Here is a 22,032-nt window from a genome sequence, read left to right on the forward strand (position 1 = left end):
TTAGTAAAACAACAAATTAACAGCAACACAGAAAAGGCAAGCTTAGATATGTTTATTAATTTTCTTTACATTAACTGAAACGAATCATGGGAAATTAATTTATATCTCTGAGAAGGTCCACTAAAAACTGAAAGACAAAAATGTATCCCTGATAGCGGGGTGTTTACTCTACCCCGTGTCCCTTCACCGAAGCCAAGAAAACAAACAGCACACATGTAGAAACGCACACTTCACAGCTGGCATCAGTTCACCCTCATTCATTCACAAAGCTCTGACTGGGAGTACCAACACCCTTCATGCACAGTCCCAACTGTCATTCCAGCAGGACCAGTTCCAGTAAGGCCAGCAGTTTACTTTCAGTATCTGCCTGTGGGTTTGATTCATTTGATTTTAAAACATCAAATGATATAATACAAAATCTATAAACTCTAATATGGTAAAACTACTGGCAATACATGTGCATGAAGAGTGCCAATCTCCCTACAGCACCAAACGGTTTCCTCCCATTTGATATTTTGTAGAATCACTTAGTGCATTACTCAAGATTTCCTGAGAATAGTTGCAGCACAAAAATCTAAGGCAACTTCATCCCAATATATATACATATATATCTTATATTATATTGACTGTAACTCTGTACTAATATGCAGGGGGGGAAGCATGTATGTGGTTTTAAAAGAAGTCTATTTCAATCACAATTTTAAATGGTACTGAGTGAGTTAATGGACTAGATATTGAAGGTCAGACAAAAAAAGCAAAGCTTGAAGCTCTCAAATTTCATAGTGCAAATAAAGTGGGAAATTAAAAAAAAAACTACATAACAGGGAGCAGCACACAAAGCCAGACCAGCACGACTGCTACAACAGGTTCTGACTACACATTTCAAGAGAAACTGGAAATAAAAGCTGGAAATGAAAATAAAAAAAACTGCTGTCATGTAAAGCCATTAATGGCTGCACCAAAACAGGGCTTTATGTACTGGTCCAGAGAAAGCAGGATGAAAAGTTACATGTTTTTGGTCAAAAAGAATAATGGCCCCATTATACACACTTGTAGCTGATCAACTGCCATGCAATAAGATGTGATACAGTACTATACATATTGAGTTAACAACAGAAAAGCATGCTTTTTGTGTTCCAGTCACATCAAAGGTTTTTTTTAAAAAAAACCCTGATTTATTTGCTCTGTTCCCTTCTGTCTACCCCGACGGATGGAATGTGCCTGGTTATTGCGGAACCTGACGGGGTTAAATGTGCAAAGAATGCATTCGAGATAGAATCGCCAAAAGAAGACACTCAGCAGGTATATGGAGATGTTGAGCAAAAACAAAATAAAGAATTTGAAAGCAATGCAGCTGCTTGTAAGACTTTAGATGTCGAGTAATCTGTATCCAACCCTGGATTTGGTCTTACAAAAATAGCTTCAGCAGAAGAGCCATAATAAATATGAATAAATAAATAAATACAGAAAAGGGCGGCACCTTGTCTTCTTGTCCCCTCGCCTTGCCCCACCTTTTTTTTTGAAGAATCCAAATGAGTGCATTGGAAGAGTGAAATCCACAGCTCCCAGGAAAAAAAGAATTGTCTTCAACATTAATCAACATCAACTCATTGACCCAGACTTTGTCTCTTTTGGTCAGGCATTTAACACAGAGCACTACGGCTCTGAACACTCAAATATGGAAGCTGATTCTTTCTCATGGCTATCAAAACAGTTGGGAAGAATCTCTTCTTCAAACCCAACATTGGCTACAATTCACCTCTTTCCTCTCCTATTAACTTAAGATTTAAGAAATTTAAAAAAAAAATCTTTGGTTTAAGCACCAAATCAAAGCAAAGATAACGCTAACAAGATTATTGCTTACAATGCACAAAACGAGTTTGATCAATTAGACTGCATTTCCACTGCTCACCACCAGAGGACAGCGGGCACACAAACTCATCCCTGTGGTGCAGGTGATACGATTTCTGGACTGCACCTGAGTCAACTTAAAACTAAAATATACATCTTTAAATGTCCTTCCCTGCTGCAGCCCTGGATTTTAGTTTGCATAGTGAAAAGCTTCCCGGTTACCACATGCTCAGCACACACCAGCTAGAAACAAATCAAATCATAACCAAAGAGCTCAAACCTAAAATACATCAAACTGAACAGCAAACGAGAAATAAAAGGTAAAAGACAAATCAAATCAAATGCCAGCAACCACTTAAAATATCTCATAAACCCGTTTTCCATGTTTTTTTCTTTGAATATATATATATATTTTTTTTATTTTAAGCGCTCTCTATATGGAGCAGCAGGTCTTTAGTCCAGCCACCTGAGTGATTTTTTTTTATTGTGGAAGCTTTACCACAAACAAACACTCTCACACATACACACACTCTTTTTTTCACTATTCTTCTTCTTCTGCCTCTTCTTCTCCGATTTCCTCTTCCCCTTCATCGGCCCATTGGTCACGCTGTCGTGGTGGAGAGTGTGGTCTTCCTGGATCTTCTCCCTCGGCCTCTCTGCCTCCTCGCATTTCCAGCCCTCGCAAAAAAAGCTCTGGGTAGCCTGCGAGCCTTTGAGGCCCGAGTTGGGCCAGAGCCTGAAGGGCAAAAGACCGCTCACTCTCCATGTCACCTGTAAATAAGAGTGCAGGGCTGGCAGTGGACCCACCTCCACCATCCAGCACTGTGCGGGGGAGGAACGCAGAAGAGTGGGCCTGTAAAGACAAAGCCTCCAGAGGGTTAGACAGCCCCCTTCTGCCCCCATCTTCTCTGCCGTCCTCCACAAGCTCAGGCCCACGTCTGGGCCGGCGTGTGCGCAGCTCCAGGCAGCTGTGACCCTTGCGGTGACGCTGGAGGTGGTCCTCTCGGGCGAAGGCCTTGTGGCAGAGTGGGCACTCGAATGGCCGTGCCCCACTGTGGAGGGAGAGGTGGTTTTTGAGGTCATAGGAGTGGAGAAACCGGGCAGGGCAGTGTGTGCAGGGGTATGGGCGCTCGCCTGTGTGTTTCCTCATGTGGATCTTCAACTTATCATTGCTACCAAAAAAGAGAGAAAAGATGCAGATGTATAACAAAAACACAACCTGACATATCTAGATAATTTGATATTTGTGTATTTTAGCAGTAGTTTCTGTACCGGGTAAAGCGCACTCCACAGGTAGAACACTGGAAGGGTTTCTCTCCGGTGTGCGTCCTCATGTGTCGCGGCAGTTTTCCTGCTCCGTGGATGATCTTCTGACACACAGGACACTGCTGTGGGGTCTGAGACTTCCGTTTTCTCCCCCCTACCCCTACTGCACCTCGCTCAGCTACAGAGGTAGGTATGGAGGTATGGAGGTACTTCCCATCACCATCACCAAATCCCTCCATGTCATCCTCTTCTGACAGCTTGTCATTCAGCGGAGGGACGGGAGGTTGGTGAGCTATACGGCGATCTTGCAGCCAGTGAAGAAGCCCGCCATTTACTGTGGCCCCTCTCCCCACTTCTCTGATCCCCTTTGGATCCCCATTCACCCCAGATTTGAGGTGTTCCTCCTGCTCGGGGCTGGGAGGTTGGGTGGAGGGCAGGGAGCGAAGGCTATCGGACGCAGGTGAAGGATGCGAGAAAGGAGAAGCAGGCAGTAAAGTCAAAGGCGAAGAGTTGATGTGCGGTAACCCAACTTTTTTCACCTTCTTTCTGTCAGTTTTTCTTCTGGATCCTTTCTCTACTGCCTGCTGTGCCTCCACCATTCTCTCAGTAGTTGTATGTTGTGCTCTCTGTTCCTCAGCTGTCTCCCCCTCTGCCTCCGCTGTCTCTCCCAGGATGTCTCTGCAGGCGTCAGCCACACACTGGATACCCAGGAGCTGAGCCCCCCGCAGCACATCTCTCATCCCTGAGCTGGGGATGGTCAGCGTGGCAGTGTAGGCAAAGTCCAGGAGGGCGTCCAATGCGTCAGGTGCCACACAGTCCAGCTGGCACACACTGAAACCTCCCCCACCCTCACCGCCCCCCTCTTCAGCTCCAAACAGTCGGCGGAAGTAGAGACTGACAGCAGCCATGACGGAGCGGTGCGTTGGGTAGCGTGCCCCGCGGGAGGTCAGGGTGAGGTCACACAGGAGTCCTGTCCTCCTCTGGTCATTGAGGCGGGACAAGAGCTCGTTGCTGTGCTCCGGGAAGGGGATCCCAATCAGACCGTCCTCTCCTGGAGACATCGCCACCTAGGTTAAAGAAGAGAATATCCGGTAAATCATTTTAGCATTAATATGGTCATATTGTCTTTAAGGTTTCTAAAAGAAAGAGATTATCACGCGTCCTTGACAGAGAGCCAGATTTAAATGTTCCAAAGTAAACAGAGTGGGATGACTGACATAAGGAGTTTTCCTTGAAACAGTGAGAGAGGCTTAACAACAATTATCTCCTCCTTACCCACCCTCCCCCTCTAGTTTTTCTCCAAATTACTAAATCAGGCGGCAGTGTTTTTAGCCAGTGAGCAGGGTGTAGGGGCAGCAGGGTAAAAATGTGACAGAGACGACAAACTAGTGGCCGAGGCTGAATATAAGAGCAAGAAGAAGTGATTATCGGAGAAGGGAAGATACCAAACAATTGACAGTGATGATAGGATTCAGGGTTATGTAATGCACTGTAGGTGCTGTAATGAAGGGCAGTAGGTTAATTCTTGTGTGAAACCTTTATAGCATTAGCTAATTGATTAAAATACCTGGACGAGAGAGAGAGAGAGGGCCTAATGGAAGAGAAAGAGAAGGAAGAAAAAGGCAAGTGAAGGAGAGGGAGGAAGTGACAGGTTTCAGTGGGTGAAAGGGGGGAGTAACAGCTAAAGAATGAGGAAGAACAGCAAGAGAAGAATTACAACCCTCATGTGGACTCTAATAAATGTATGCCACTCAAAACGTGCAACAGATTACAACTCACACACACACACACAACCTTTTCAGAATGTAGTGGTGGGATGAGGGTAGAGTCTCATAATAAAGGTCAAGCAAGGACAATATTTTTGCTTATTTCCCTTTGTGAGACGTAACGAGGCCTGGTGGTAATAAGACCCAACAACTCCCTTCTTTGGATCCCTAAGCTCCCACCTCACCCCGTCCACACTATACCAGGTCGACAATATATTTCTAACACCTGAGCAGAGTTGATTTTCCACAAACAACTTGCCCTTCAGATTCCCCCTCCCTGCCCTTCATCTCCCTCCCATAGCAACTGGCAGCCCCCTGGCCATCCAATGACAGTGTTCACACAGTGCCCAGAGGGCTCTGCACAACAACAGTACATCCACCTGACTAACCTGCTCCAAAACACACCCTATTAAACACACATGCACAGTCTCAGGAGCAAGCACACACAAACACACAATACACATGCACACACATTGCGTGACATTCTGTGGCTCCCCCCACCCACCATTGTTAGATTTAACCTGTTATGTGACGATCTTAACGACAGCTGAGGCACATACAAACACACTCCACCCATATAACAATGAAAAAGTCAAAGTACAATTAAATGAACACAGAACTTGCTGATACTTTTAAATGTCTTTAAATGTTTTGACCAACCCTCAAAGTATCCTCAAGCCTTCTGAGGATGAGCTGAAGCACCCAGAGGTCTATAATGTCCAAAATGTCCTACCTTCCCCGTTTTTATGGGCATGGGCACAGTCAGCTGGAGACGAGGCAGCGGTTGTCTCATGGCCTCCATCTTTTCGCTCTTTAGAAGTCTTCTCCTTCACTTTCCTTCTCACGCTTTCTCAAAACCACCTTTTGTTCCCCTTATTTCGCTCTGTGCTTAGATGTCTAACTTAAAGGTCTGGTCTCTGTCAGAAGTCGGGGTTAAGCGTTCATCCTTGGGGATGTCTACCTCTTTCGCACGTTCTGTCACACACTCTCTTTCCTGTTGTATCAAAAGAGGGTGCACGGTGACGACGACAGATTCAGAGATACCCCTCCCCCCTGAGGCGCCTACGCGCCCCCTCTCTCCAAAACGGCCCATTTTCCGAACACTTTCCGATAAACATAATCTCCTTGCCGTCCTCTCCTTGCTCAGAACGAGGCCATCAGGTAGATGGGTTAAAGAGGTTACGGCAGGACTGTGGGTGCTGTAGAACAAAACAACCTCCAGGTTTCAGATGATGCACCTTCACTCAACTGGTTTAGCAGGAAGGAAACCAGACCATGCCACCAAACATATCAATATTTTTTTAAGTCAACTCAAAGAAGTTTAACAACCATGTAAGAACCAAAATCATATTGCCATTATGAGTCATATTACACCCAGGAACAAACATTCAGGTAGGTGCAATATGACATATTACACACAAACTGGTGCAGAAAGCTCTTCCTTTGAAACCCACTAAACATCCCCAAGAGCTCGTCACACAATATAACAAAACCTTACACACATTTTTCAGAACGAAGCAGTTTGAGGATTGTGTGGATGGTGAGGATTTATCTCTACAACTCAGAGACGATTCGCATTGGGGCAACTGATGAAACAGTGTTAATGCCCCCTTAAAACCCTAACATTGTCAGGTTGTCAAATGTGAGAACCTGTATTTGGAAAACTGAAGATCTTCAGGACTTGATGGTGATATTTTAAAAGTTCCAACAATGTTTACTATTTACAGACTTAATTTTAATCTGTAGATCAATCAATAATCAGTCTTTGTTGGCCAAAGTGTACATGCATGACTTGACCCTGCATGCACACAGTTTGTTTCAGACATGGCAACAGATTCCTCATTAGTGGTAATCATTGTTTAAATACACCCACATTAAATGCTATCCGTTGGAAACATGTACGGAGGAAACATAATGTATATAAATACAGAAAATGGCGCTCAAAAGTAGAGAACCATGAAAGAGACCAGAAGAAAAAAAACCCAGCAAATGAAGCAGTGCAGAAAACCGAGACACAAAGGGGTTTTAGGAGGAGCACACGACAATGTTTCCGGCACAGGGGAGAGAGAGAGTGATGAAAAAAAAAACATCATGGGTAGTTGGTGGTTCGAGCTTGTTATTTTAGGCATATTCCTTAGAACACAGACGCATTCGGAAAATAGTAAGATTGCAAAGAAGCTGCAACAATTCCCATCAATTTTCTGTCTGTGACTCACTTAATACTCACACAGCATGACATGCACAACACCAGACACACAAACGGCTCTTATCCCCCCTCCTCGTCACTTTGTTTCTGTTTTTACATTGCTTACCAAGGACACGTCTGCATAAGTTGCTGAATCTTGCAACATGTTGAAACTAATGTTAAAACGGCCCACAGGCAGATACCACAAACACACACATTTTGTCTTGTCACACAAAATACTAGCTCACAAGCAAATGTTCAACTACTGTCATACGTCTTAATTACTGTCATTGTACGTTTATTCATGGTAATCAGGGCTCAGTGTGTTAAAGTCAAATAACTGATATTATTTGCCTTTAGGTGTGTAATATTTACTCTTGCCAAAACATACACTTGCTGAAAAGTGTTTGAACTCTTCAAATAATGTTTCTCTGCATTTAATGTTACAGATGTTATCTTTCCAAAAATTATCTCTCATCTCATTCTTTTTTTACTCTCACCTCCCACTCTTTTTGTCGTCGATGGAGGAATTCACCTCCTTTGCAATGTTACGATTTCCTCATCCCCTGCTTTCATTATGTGCATGCTCTTCCTCTCTTTTAACAACAAAACATTTAATTATTTCTTTAGCTAAAATACTACAAACATTTCAGAAATGAGAATAATCAGCGTTCATCTGTCTTAAACCTGCTGAGTTTCACAAACATAAATCACAAAAAAAGCACAGGTCACACAAAAAGAGAGGATTTACCTCGGATTTGTTTTTACTGATGAGGAAATGGAAACTTAAATCCAAAAAACTTTGTGTGTTAGCCAGGAAAATGACAGTTGTAGGACTGAGCAAACCTGCACACAAAGGTTTTATTCTTCTGTATAAACACTGCTTAGATAATCTGCCGTCTATATCATGAAATCCTACTGTGCACATGCTGTGTGTGTGTATGTGTGTGTGCATTAAGTGGAACTAGGACTGTTGGTATTCATTTTATGGCTTCTTTTTTTCCGTTAGAGGCTGTAAGTTTTCCTAGTCCCCTCTCAATTATATCAGGCTCCAACACTAAGGGGGAAAATATGACTTTATACTCTTCACAGAAAACTGGCCGAGGGAGGAGAAATGCTTTTATGAATTCTGATGTCAGATGTTTTCCAAAGTGCCGGCTCATGACTGTATGTGTCTGTGTTCATACTGACTAATGTGAGCATATATAGGCTATGTACAAGAATACACAGAGTTTTTAGATTTGCATACAGTCATAAATGAAAGTAAATGTGAAAGGTGGTTTTAAGTCAGTTGTGCCTCTAGGTGGGCACAAAGCTCAAATTCAGAATGAAATATAATGCTGATGGAGTTGTACAGAAGCGGGAATGCAGACAAACACACACTCACACAAAATATTGTCATAACCTCAACATAACAAATGATGCTCATCAACCACTGCACCAAAACAACAACAGAGCAGCCAAACAGGTGGAAAAAAAGATTTCATACCATTTCTCCTCCACACATCGTCTTCCTCACCACACTTCTCTTCTCCGTGTGACAGATTTTAGACAGAAAGATTTCTCTTTACACCTCACTTATATTTGGGGGTAGTGAGTGGAGTGTGGTACCTTCACTGAGGAAGAATAAAGGAGGAGGAAATGGGGGAATGTGGAGAGATGAGAGAACACATACAGTACGCCTTCCAAACCAAACCTGCTGCTCTTAGCCCGGCAAAAAATCTCACAGAACTGAACGTGAAACTTTCACAACTGAAGCCTCCAAACTCTCACAGCTTTAAACTAAACTGACACGTGCAGGTCTTCTAATAATGCAGCTCATTACTGCTGGCTGCTAACACACAAAAACTCCTCCTGCTCCGAGTCCCAGCTCCAACTGTCCCCTGTGGACTGAATATTTGCATCCCACCAGGAGATATAAAAACAGATGCAACCAGGGAGAATTTGAATTGTAATTTGAATTTGTCAAAGACAAGACTTGAGACATGATGATTAGAATGGTTTGCACCTTGCAACGACCAGAATGAGTTTTTTAAAAAAAGGAGAAGTCCACTGAGGTGATGATGTTGCTCAGCAGAAGTTTCTTCTTTTATTCAAGAAAGCCAATGCAACTAAGCCCTTCTCTGTCCTTACTGTAACTGGGGCATTATAGGGTGTGTGTGTGTGTGTGTGTGTGTGTGTGTGCACGTCTGGGAGTGATGTATGCGCACACTGTGGTCTTAGTTCCAAGAACACATTACATTATTCATTTGGCTGGCAGAGCGGAGGCCCTTATCCCCTCGCCCTCCCACACCACCACACTCACACTGCGAGCTACAGCAGCAGCCAGTTTGCATGCCAGACCTGAGCACCAACGTGAAGCTGCTGGAGGATTATCAGCTTATCAGCACACGGGGCAAGACATTTGGGTGCATATACATATATGCACACATATATATATATATATATATATATATATATATATACCCCCGTCCCTGAACATCTACCAACTTTTAACATGTAAACACAGATTTTACACAGCTAACATCTGACAATGTTCAACATATATAATAACTGTCCTTAAAATAATAATGAGACAATATTCTGGGGACAAAATATTTGTAATTATTTTCTAGCTGGGTCAAATCACCGAAATTACCATATTACTTATTATTTGGATTTTAATAAAAGAACGCCAATGCAGCTAGTAGAGTATCAATATTATATGTGGATATATATCACCCTGGTCTTTGTGGGGACCAAACCACCAATAAATATATAAATATATATATATTTAATTGTGACTTATATTTAACATTTTTTGTTTGACAGACGAAGGCAGAAGAGGTGCTGCTCCAGTTTTTATTCATGATAATGTGCTGTGGCCACTTCCATTTAATTTTTTTTATTGATTTTATATAAAAAGAAGAAAAACATCATAAATGCGTCACACTGTAAAAGGAAGTATTTTGAATATGGTGTATTGGTGGTTTTATAGTTTAAAGAAAATGCATAAAAAACAATATGTAAGTGCGAGTGTACGTATGTGATATTTAAGCACAGTGAGCATTTCTGTTGGAAAGTGTTAATACTGTACACGTTGCACAGTTATGGTTACAGCCTCCTCCTGCCTGCACTTGTTACTTTTGCTGCCAAAAAACAAACACACAATGCAATATATGTGTGAAACTTTGATATTGTAACATTATTTTATAAGTACTTAATTTACATATAAAGTTAAAAATTCTTTTTTTTTAACAAATGAAGCTATTTAAAACTTTTTCAAAGGAATTTCTGACAACACTTATAACAGTATACACAATGGTATAAATATGAGTGCCTACTTTTTGTCTGTGTTCTGGCATAAATCGGTGTAAAGTTTAACTTTGGTTTGCCAAAGTCAAAGAGTGAGCAGAAAGCCAGGAAGAGAATCAATGTGAGGTGGGAAAAAGGAAAATGGTCTGAGATTTGAGAAGAGACAACAAAAGTAGGAACATGTGGGAGGCATGTTTTCTAAAAACACACATATTCTTAGAAATCACACCAGGAGGGCATGGGGGAAGAGAAACACATGAGAGTAAGTGTGTGAATGAGTGAGGGAGTGGGTGTAGAGATACTTTGAAAGATAAAACAGGGAAGAGTTGAAGACAGGAAAATCTAGTCCCAACCTCAAACAATCTGTGTTAGCAAGGAGACATGAAACCAGAGCAGACAGAGTTGAGTTACAAGGGGAGAGGAAGGGGGGAGCCAGAAAGAGAGAAGGGAGAGGAGCCATGACATGACGACTGGGAGATAAACAGCACGACCGAGCAAAGAGGTGAACACATGCACAGGAAGTAGCAAGAGTCCCTGCAGGTGTATGTGTGTGTGTGTGTGTGGGTGCGCGTGTGTGCAGATGTCTGTGGTAGCAGCCACTTCTATCATTAGCATCACGAAAAGGGAGTTTCAGCCTAAGATGGAGAACATGCACAGATGTGAGAGAGGAGGCATGCTGACTGAATGTTTTCACACTTTACTCTCCCCCTCTTTCAGCTCCTTATCTGGTCAGCAGTTTCTACCCCCAGCCTGCCGCAGCTGTGTGTGTGTGAGCGAACACCAAGGTGTGTGGGCGTTTTACACAGCACACCCTGTGACAATTAATATGCAAGAACTTGTTTTTAACGAATTCAAGTTCAGGAATATTTCCACTGAGAGAAGAGCAAGCGACTGTGTGTGGAAAAACAGATCTGAATCAAAGCACATATTTGTATAATTTAATAAATATATTTATATTTACATCCTAAGCACATAGCGATGTAAGCAGACTGAAGTGATGGGGCATACATATGGAACAAATTGAATGTTAATAAGCTCCACCGTTTGATATTTGACTGAACTCTATGATAATTATCGGCCTTGAGCTTTGTTTCCACTACTGTATGTACATGTAAGTGAGTAGGTGTGTGTGGGGGTGTGTAGTCAGGGTTAGAGTGGGTGTTTTGGGGGTAAGTGATGTGGTTTTAGAGATGGGGATCAGTAAAAATGAGTGATGTGTAGTAGTTACATGGTGTTAACAACTACATTTAAGTGCTGAAGTTTATTTAAATGTAAAGAAAACAAATATGCAGTGGGATCCCAGAAGTATTTGTATCATAAAAATAATTACATTTGGAAAATATTGCAGGAATAATCCTGCACTTATGTTCACTTAAGTCACTTAATGTCCCCTTAAACAAGGACTACACAGTCCTGTCTACAGGAACTGCTGACCAGCAGTTATCTGCAAAAGGGGCAACCCCACCGACCTGTTCAGCCACCTTCGGCGCCATTATCCTGCAGATTTCACCACTGCAGCTGTAGTTAGCACTTAGCACTGAAATGTTGTTAAAGCTAAGTTAATATACACTCATTCATCCAGGTCATGTAATATCTGAGACTTTGAATTCGAACTTATAAATTCAGGAGAATAATGTAACTATGTTATGAGTCCATTTTAAACTCTTGGATTGAAGTTAAGATGCTGTTCTCAGCATTTGTTTGTCCTGGTTACTGTACGTATATGGCAGGGTTAAAGAAGAGAAAGAGCCAGAGATTCAGGTCAGCTAACACTGTTAGTCACACACACAATACACCAAGTTAAAGATGAATTGGACAGACAACTTTATGTTGCCCCAGATGTTTTCTTATTTAGAATGTGGTGCTGAGCAGACGCAAAACTCTATAGAACAATAAGTCTGTAATTGTGTGTCAATTACATTAAGTTGCCAAATCACAGGGAGGGTCACAGCAGCTGCTGCTCTCCTACACAGATGACCTCCCAAGATTGAGGAAGATGTTGCAAAATCACTGGACACAGACACACACAGAAACTCAGAGAAGAAATGTTGCAAAGCTAACTGATCCTGATCAGTTTCCTCTTCCTGTGCACAGTAAAGATGGTCGACCACTAGAACAGATGGAGAGATATATAACAGACACACTCATAGCCAAGCACTAACAGCTTAAAGAAAGATCACACAAACAAATGTATAAGTACATTTTAAGAGTGGTTGAAATAGAAAAGGAAGGCAGCTGGGGGACACAAGTGAAAGATGTGTCACCTTCCGACTAAGCTTCACAGCAGCGGAGGGGGAGGAGACACTTTGTTTTTACTGTAACTACAATCCATGGAATCAGAACTGAAGTGCAGGGAGGGATGAACTGAAACGGTACCTACCAACAAAAGGTCATTTTATTTTTCCCAAACGGGATTATTATTTGGAATAAAAGCCTCTGCTGGAGTTCCCCTCTTATCACTGCACATGAAAGGGGTCACTTTCAGCAGCAATGACTCCCTCTGTCTGCTCATGTTGGGTGTTTATTCTCACTTTCCCTGAAGTGTTGTCTCACTGTACCTATTTATGATAACCCGCCCGCTCAGTGTGTACAGAAACAATGCTTCTGTTACTAGAAAAGCTGAATCACGATTACGATTCTTCAGCCTGAAGCTTTTTTTTTTCCTCTTTCTCTCCTGACTTTACAAGAAGAAGAGTGATGCCGATTGGTTAACAACAGTAGGGCGGCGTGGGCCGTGAGGCTGGTGGTCGAGAGCAAGGGAGGGCTGTCAAATGCTACAGAAACTCATGACTGAAAAGAGGAAATGGCAGATACATAACTTCCTCTATTGACACAGATCGAGTGGGGGCAAGACTCAACTGTAGTAGCAGCAGGCTGGATTACGGACATCATGTAGTCACCCCTCTGCTTCAGTGTGGAGAAACAACCGCCATATATGGTGAAAACATGGCGTTTATCTGCAAGTCAATGGTCATACTCCTGTGCATTTTTATATAACTGGAACTGTACAGTTGCAGTGAATTATTTGTAGGCCCTTACACAATAAGGTGTCAGATGAGCCACTGGTCTGTGGAATAATTCCTCCGTTTTGAGGGAATATTGAGATTTACTCTGAATAATGTCATAAGGAACGGGGGAGGACAGAAAATTGATGCAACGCCTCAAACATTGGGGGCAAACAAAGACAGATCATTACTTCTTTCATCTCACATTCTCACTCCCCCATGCTCTCTCTCTCTCCCCACCTTCCTCCCACTCAGTCAGTTTGCATGAAACTGAAAGACCCATGTCTGAAAAGGGGGAATTTATATGGGCTCCCATGCCCTAATTAAAGCAGTTCCTGGAACTGTGTATATACACACATGTGTGTGTTCCTCCTCTTCTGATAGTCCACTTGATGTCACTTCCCTCTATCTGTCCCACTGGGTCGCAGACACATGGTAGTCACCAGTTCAGCAAAGACATGGTCACATGATTTTTTTTACACCAACTTGCCCACCACACACACACACACACACAAACCTACACTTAAGTTGCACACAAATTCAAACCACGTCATGCACTGCTCCACACCACGGTTTTGCATCAGTAATACCCCATACTTTTGTTTTAATCTATTTCATTTAGCAGGTTATACAATTCTGTTTTCCATGTTTGCAACGAGAAAGGGGAAGAATGCAGAACTGTGTTGGTTTTAAAAGATGTACTGATTTATTTAATACACATTACTAAACCTTTTGCATACTATAGTTTAACTAAACACTACAGGAGCTGCATTAAATGTGATAAAATACATAAATAAATGAATAAATATGTTATGTTTATTTGCTTAAACAGGTCCGACTACCTCCAGACGCTTTCTGGAGAAGTTATGTCATTTTTTTTTGTGAAGTTTTCCCAGAAACAATAAGTAGTAGTAATAATTAATTTAAAGAAATACTACAGTAAATAATTTTTGAAATGTTTTGTGATATAATATCAAAAAATCTAATCCTATTTATAAGTTTTAATTTAATTTACATTTTATTTGTGTAGCATATTTTATAATCAAAATTGTCTCTAAGCACAACCTCAGTCCTAAGAAAGCAGCAAAAGTGTCAAGGCCGAAGTCTTTAACATTAAGACGCCTTGATTGGGGGGAGGGGGTCCTCCAGCAGCCAGGTACAGGAGGAGAAGAGGAGGACAGAAGAGCATGCATCTTACTTTACAGAGAACAAATGTAGTTTGTTGTCAGGCAAGCTAATAAAAGTTTTGTACTTATTTACACCACAGCTGTTATATTGATGGATAATTCTGCCAGTATTTTAAAGATAAACAGTAAACACTGAGCCTGTCAGAGGGGCTGCCTGCAAGTCAGCCGGCAGCTCGGGTGTAAAAATAAAACATGTTTTACAAATTCATAAACTTTTTTGTTGCAGCCACTAAACCACCGTCTGAAGCTAAAGGAGCTGTAAACATTCGAGGATTGCATCCTCTCCTGTGTGTAGTTTAGCCTCTTACAACATCCTCGGGCTCCTGAAAAGCGCCTTTGTGATTATTATCCTAACAAAACCCTATAAATATCATCAGCAGGCACTTGAGTTTATTTTTGGCACTATCACTGAGCCATCTTTAAAAGCCAGCTGGAGTTATAGAGTGTCCACAGCCAACAAACCACAGAGGAGTTAACTTCCAGGTTGCCTATAAAATATTTAGCTGCTTGACCACTCTATTCAGCTCATATTTTTTTCCAAGGACAGGGATGTCTTCAAGAGGCTCCTCCAGCTCCACAAAGACCAAATGTTTGTTGAGGTGTGACCCCAACGCCGTGTTTGTGGTAGGATGGGATCAATAAAACCGATAAAGTGGCTGATATCAGGAAAATTATTCTGAGCACAGAGCCCCATCAATGAATGTGTTGTGTTCTGTTTGCAGACAGGAAATGATTAACCCATCTGTGACAAGGTGTATAAGCAGCCTTATTTGGATAAAGATTAATGCTATGTTGTTATTAATTTAATCTGTGTTGGAGTAAAAAAGCCCTTCACGTTGCAGTTGACATGGTCTGCGATAAGTGCCAGCAATGTTGACCTAAAACTACATGCTTTCAGGTGGCCAATGGGGCAACTTCATTTACCTGACTGTAACTTTGTAAACAGGGCAAAACAGATCATAAAGTAAGTTATGTAATATAACAGTATGCATGGCATCCCTTTGATCGTTTCCAGCTTCAACCCCTCCTCCAAATTCAGCCGCTTCGGGCTCTAAAATTCAACATGCTGACAACCACAATGCCTCCAATCCAGACTATGCTTCACAATCTATGGGCTGACGTGTGCAAAGGTAAAACAGCTGGCATGGTGTGAGCATCCATCTTTAAACCTTTCAGACTCCACACTTTTAAAACGTATGTGCCAGGTAGGTTTCAGAAGAGAAAGAGGCCGTGGCACAGTCTGTTCTGAATAATCAGCTCTGCCAACAAGCTTCTACAACAAGGAACAGAACAATAAGGAAAACCTGCTCTGTGTCATTCTCACCCCCACTACACCTGCATTCTTCACAAACCAATCAGGTATGTAAAAAATGAGAGAGGAAGGAGGGACGTATTTTTATGGTTTTCCAGGAAATAACAATCTCTAAAATAACCCTTGCCATTGCTGTGCCAGATATATAAAAAACCTTAAGTCTGACTTTAATAGGACACCTTGTTAACACAAACTGTATGAGTATGTGTCTGATTGACAGCAGCATCTCTGAGCAACATTTGGAACAGCTATTGAAACCTTTGACTTCAGATGTGTCAGGGTGACTAACACGATACACTGACAGGCCATTTACGTGACAGAGGTTTACACAGTATGGAATAAATGTCCTACCTCCAGTCCATAAACCCAGGAGAAGATGGATGCCTGCTTTCTGTTTCTCTCTCGTGCCGCTCCTACTTGATCTTTGCTCAGAGTTCAGGAGAGGCGATGAACCTGATGGAAAAAGAAACACAGTATTTACAGAGTGACCAACACTGGGAGACATCTGATGCACAAATATCAAGAAATCACACAGGGCTGACTGATTGAGACACTGGTTTCCATTCTGGTTTGTGAAATATGTTAGCCACAGAGCATGTGGATAAACGCACACTCAAGCCCGCACAGACTCACACTGTCATATGATGTATCAAATGTGACTTGAGTGCAGGGGTTCTTGTTGAAGAAAGTGAAAAAAGATAGAAACTGACTGCTTCCCACTTTGACTTCTTTGGAATAGAGGGTGTCCAACAGTAAGTAAGGCTGGGAAAGCCCACATACACAATGTCAAACACACACACACACACACACACACAACGCCTTTCAGATGAACATGATAACCAACATACCACAGAAAAGAGATGGCATGTGGACAAGTGTTTTCTTTTGATTTACCCAGCTCCCTCAGAGATAACCAAACATTGTAGAAAAGTGAAAAAGCACTAATGTGTCCGACTACACACATGGTGATTAAGTGCAAACATGTCAGCTGCGATAAGAGGCAGGTCTGCAGCAGGATGGGGTCACATCAGGCCAGCAGCGACGAGGGATAGGGCACATGTCTAATAATGTTGCAGACAAAGTTCAGGCAAATACAGCTGGCATTACAAATTTATTTCAAAACTTTGATGGCTCTCCCATATGAAGGGAATCATACCGCTACGAGGGAAGCTCAGAAATGCCCTTTCACATGACAGTGGAAACTATACACAGCGAACAAAGGACAAAAACAAAAAAAAGTACCCAGGCTTACTTTAATAAAACTCCTTTCCCTTCTGCTTATGCAGGTTTGGGGAGGATTTCCCAGCATCCTCAGAGGCAGAGAGAGGAGCCAAAAAAATAGCTTCACCTGAGCCTGGAAGGCATTAACTGCCTGCACAGACGCCTAAAGATTTATCCAAACAAGCTGTACCCAAGACAGGGAAACCAAACCCAAGCCAGTTGAGCTTGTTAGGCCGGTCTGTCAGAGGGGCGAGTCAGCAACACCTCTGTAATGACACACACACAAGCCCACTGGCATGACAGCCCTCCCCACCCATGATGCAGGCAGAAGCCTTAACCTAACATTACAGCCTGAGCACATCCTATTGTAACACAGTAGAGTGACAGGATTAAAATAAAACACTGGGTGCGCCATGGGGAGGAGGAGGAGGATGATGATGATGATGATGATGATGATGATGATGATGATTAACAGACCACTGAAGGCAGATCATTTATGTGAAGGAGGTTAAATCCAGCAGATCCACTGAGATGCGCGCACATGAGCAGCGCAGAGGCAGGTGATGTGCGTGAGAGCAGGTTAGGTTTTGGATGTCAGCCGGTGTTCTCGGCTATAATTAGCAGCCGAGTCTCCAGAAATGTACCCGCCGACCCCGCTCACTCTCTCGCTCACCTGGCCGCTGCGCACAGACGCACTTATCAAACACAGGCTGCAGCACCTGCTCCAAAAACAATACACAGCCTCCGTTTAATCTGTGTGTTTATTAAAAGCCAAACGGCAGCGCTCTGAATAAATAGAAATGTCGACGGGAGTTACCGAATACCCGTGACGTGGTTAGTCCTCCCGTGACCCCGATCAGAACCGGGAAGGAGGGAGGAGGGAGGCGATAGGTTGGAGCAAGCCGGGGCTGTCATGGCAAACAGACATGTCATGTAAATCACATTTAGCTTAAAGGTCTCTTCTAGTTTCCTGTCATTTGGAGCACGGTCAGGTGAAGCAGTTACCTGAGTGCCGGTGTGTCACCTGTCCTCGTCGCCTCCCACCCGACCGGCCTCCACACTTCCTGGATTATTCCGTCCCACCCTGCCGACTTCTTCTACTTCTTATATTTCTTTTTTATCCCCTCGGCTCTTCTTCTTCTCCACCGGAGGGGTCAGCCGTCCCGTCGTCCTCCGCTTAAACACCGGGGAGGTTTTATACGTCGTGCGTCGGCGTTTCTTTTGCCGGTCCTCTCCTCTCTCTGCAGACCGCCAGCCGGTTCGCTGGGCTGTTCTGACCCCCTGTCGGCTGCCTCCTCTGGCCCACTGCAACTCCCAGCTCCTCCTTTCTGAGAACCAGGAAGCGGCTTGCCCTACTTACGCCCAGTCGCGGATTGGCTCTGGCAAGGCTGGAGAAGAGACCGCCGGGGTGGGCAGGGCACAGGAGAGGGAGGGAGAGGACAGAGAGGGGTCCGACTCTGGTGCGATAGGCCAGCAGAGGCGTCTGTCGGCGGCGGAGGGAGGAGAGAGGTGGGCAGGTTTGGAGACCCCGCTCCTCCCCCTCCTCCTCTCCTCTCCCGTGGGCATCACCGCGCGCAGGTGGGTAGAGCGCAGCAGGCAGGGAAAGCGGATTGAAGGATATCTGCGTATGCGTACCTGTCTGATGCAAAAGCATTTTGAGTCGAAATGGACTTAGTGTCCCCCCCCCCCCATGACTCAGCAATATTCCCTCAGGAGCCATCTGGAGGTGACCACGGATGGAGAAGTGGAAGTCAGCCAAGAAATAGACTGACAAAGGCTGACAGATGATTCAAGTTAGGCGGAAACCAGTGTGATAAATGAAACTACAGAGGATGTGTCACATCCAATGTGGTTGCAGGCAAAGGGCAACACCATCAGGGACTTTTTTTGTTTTTATAAAAATGACCTTTGGTGAGTCAGTTTAAACACAGAGGCTCAGCTGAGGTGTAAAGCTTATTTATGAGCATTTCTTTCCAGAGAGCACACTGACACTAAACAGCAGCCTCATCCCCCTGCACAAACTCTGAAGTCTACAGGCCTGCTCCCGCTGTTTGAAGTGGTTTGGGAATCACCTCGCTCTTTCACAGCTTGAGTCTCATCCTCCTCTGCTGCTGCTCCCGGGGTGTGTGGTGGTGGGTTTTGTAGTAAGGTAGCAGGAAGTCTATATATAATTCTGTGGTGAACTCAGCCAGCCCACCTTCCACCACCCCCCTTAACCCGAAATCTCTGCCTGTTCTGTGGTTGTGCTACTGCCGCTGCAAAGAGAAATCAAACGTTTTACACTTTATTTCCAGTGTTACTTTGCTGTAAAGCAGCAGGTTCACAGCCTGGGACTGACGGCCTTCAGAAAGGTCCCAGGGTAATCTGGTCAGACAAGGCAAAAAGAAACAAAAATTAACCTGTAGTATTTAATGTATTTATCAGTGGTAAGAGTTTGTTCAGACTATTGCCACATATATGGCAAACAGGTCCACGTATAAGCATTTCTATGTAAATACATGTAAAGGAAATATGTAGAATTTGACAAACACAAACCTGCCTGAGTCCACATAACGCCTGGTTAATGTATATACAGACAAAAGCATTAGTGGAGCTGAGGTTGGCAAGTGGCTGCAGGAGCTCAAGATCTGATATATATATATATATATATATATATATATATATATATATATATATATATATATATATATATATATATATATATATATATATATATGTGTGTGTGTGTGTATTAAAAACACTCTCTGTACAGCTACATCATTTTTGTTCCAGTCTGTAAACATGTGTATTTCTACTCTTTACCGTGGAGGTCTAGAGTCTGACTCGATTTGACTGTGAGTGAAAACCCAACACAAACTGTGCCACAGTTCACCCCGACCCCTGCTATCACATTTAGAAGCCTTTAGAGGACCCCTTTGACATAGTCACCAACTATTGATCATTTTTATTGTTTACTTGTGAAGACATCATGTTTATCTGATAATGCTGTCATAATATAATGCATATTATTACAGTATCCTGCAAGAGTCCAGTAGATGTAGTGAAGTTAGAGGATTCTCTCTGAAGTCTGGTTTATGAAGCATAAAGTGGCCCTAGGTAACCTACAACCGTACAACCGTCCTCCACTTGTACACATTTATCTGTAGGATTTAAGAACTAACCTGGATAAAGAGGACAATACTTTAATGGAAACAGGAGTTTTAAAGCATAATAACAAATACCCTTCAGCTTGATTGTGAATAGGCTGTTACTTGTAATGCACACCTGTAGTGTAATGAGTGGTAAATAGTCATTAGCTCGCTTCTCAATCTGCCTGGCAGGCTAGTTTGTTTATAGTGAAAAGACTTCCTTCTCTGTCTATTTTGGAGCTACAGTGACAGGCAGCAAGTAGACATACTGTTTATCCCCCCACCTCTATTCATGGCTGGTAATCCAGGCTGGTCTGCCATCATTAACCCCTGCCACACTATCTCCTGATTCCCCTGTGGCCTTTCCTCCTCCTGTACCCTCTTCTGCAACAGCCTTTAATGGGCTCTCACACGGTTCTGCAGAGATATATGATTACACAATGTAAATACTGTAATTGAGATGTATACTTATTGTTGGGCTACTTGATTACTAAAGTGATGTCGCCATCTACTGGTCACAGCACAAGCAGCAGGCTTTTTCCACAGAGGCTGCACTAATAAAGTGTAGGAGTGTGGTTAGAAATGCAAGATGTGTGCTTTGCTTTCACAGCCTGGAGCCTCACACCTCCCTCTCAATTAAAATGTAAGAGCAAGTGTTAAACAACATAGATGAACAACCTCAAATAATTACAAATACCTGGCAATCGTCCTTTTAACACAAATATGTGAGACTCAGTGGGGAATATTCAAGCACAGTGCAAATCATGAGTGCACATTCAGTATGTTAATGCCTCTTAACTTAGAGATGTGAAAAATAATTCTCCTCTTGATGCCTACGTGGGCTGAAGGACTGTTGAAAATCTCTCGGTCATCAATGAGTGAGGAGGGGAAATAAATGGGAGAGACAGAAAATAATAGGAAGGGAATGGGGAAGCAGGTGTGTCAGTAAGACTGTAATCCATCCGCATGAAGGTGGATTTTCATTTACTTTCTGTCAAGAGCAGCAGAGGTTTAAGTGCCCCCACATTCACAAGCTTAACCTTGGATCTTAGTGTTCCTGCCCTCTGCTGAGAGGTACAGGATTAGGGTTGGGGATCCAGAAGCAGCACAGTCAGGATGGGAGAACACGGTTCTCAACTCAGACATGAAGCTGCTCTACTGCTCTGCAGTGTTGTACTTGAGTCATCAAACCTCTTGACCTAAATCCTCATAGATCATATGAGTCCAAGTTTGAGTCACCAGGGTCACAGTCAAGGCACCGATTATCCATTACAGTAATCGATTCAAAATAAAATAATAATATCCTATTTATATTTTAGAGAAGTCACAGAAACAACACAAACCGGCAGGGGCATTAAGTAACTGTCCACGTTTTATTCAATTACTGCACTTAAGTGAAATTCCCTAAAAGTTTAGAGGTACCTATCTATAATAATATCAAATTTACTAGACAACTTGTGTCCACTGTCACAATTATCCAACAACCAACCTGTGTGATGATGGTGAGGACTGTGATGTCTGCTTGTTACAGGGATCCAGTGTGCAGCTTTCAGTGTGATGCCGTGGGTGGATGTTGGACATTGTAAGTGGTGTGTTCAGAACATGCAGGTACACCAAGGAGCTAATGTCTGCACACACAAAACAAATTGATATCTAAATTCACTTTATTCTTATACCCAGATGTACACAATCATCATCAGGTCAACATCATCATCATCACAATCATAATCATCAACCCTCAATGGCACACTCATGATCATCACTTTTCTTCTTTTCAAAAGCTAAAGCTGTGATAAATAAAAAATAAAACATTTGGT

General features: G+C 42.9%; 1 protein-coding gene across 3 annotated transcripts; it reads right to left on the bottom strand.

Moving 5' to 3' along the window:
• Nucleotides 1–36: 36 nt before the first annotated feature.
• Nucleotides 37–18,582, bottom strand: zbtb7b (zinc finger and BTB domain containing 7B). 3 transcript variants are annotated; one of them, XM_028424632.1, is made up of 5 exons: nt 18,093–18,582; nt 17,905–17,995; nt 16,218–16,319; nt 3,124–4,184; nt 37–3,023 (listed from the first exon to the last, which is right to left on the bottom strand). In XM_028424632.1, the coding sequence occupies exons 4-5, from the start codon at nt 4,176–4,178 to the stop codon at nt 2,393–2,395; spliced, it is 1,686 nt and encodes a 561-aa protein (XP_028280433.1). In that variant the 5' UTR covers nt 4,179–4,184; nt 16,218–16,319; nt 17,905–17,995; nt 18,093–18,582; the 3' UTR covers nt 37–2,392. The 3 variants fall into 3 exon arrangements, with proteins under 3 accessions (XP_028280433.1, XP_028280432.1, XP_028280431.1); XM_028424631.1 differs by lacking the exon at nt 17,905–17,995; XM_028424630.1 differs by lacking the exons at nt 16,218–16,319; nt 17,905–17,995; nt 18,093–18,582 and adding an exon at nt 5,617–5,994.
• Nucleotides 18,583–22,032: the final 3,450 nt, after the last annotated feature.

This window comes from Parambassis ranga, chromosome 16 (assembly GCF_900634625.1).
Source record: "Parambassis ranga chromosome 16, fParRan2.1, whole genome shotgun sequence".
In the NCBI taxonomy this organism is placed as follows: domain Eukaryota; kingdom Metazoa; phylum Chordata; class Actinopteri; family Ambassidae; genus Parambassis; species Parambassis ranga.

Coding starts and splice junctions, on each gene's coding strand:
- zbtb7b (XM_028424630.1), bottom strand. CDS start 5,685: ATGGAGGCCATGAGACAACCGCTGCCTCGTCTCCAGCTGACTGTGCCC. Junction 4,185..5,616: donor TGCCCATAAAAACGGGGAAG/GTAGGACATTTT, acceptor TCTTTAACCTAG/GTGGCGATGTCTCCAGGAGA. Junction 3,024..3,123: donor TGTGGAGTGCGCTTTACCCG/GTACAGAAACTA, acceptor CTTTTTTGGTAG/CAATGATAAGTTGAAGATCC.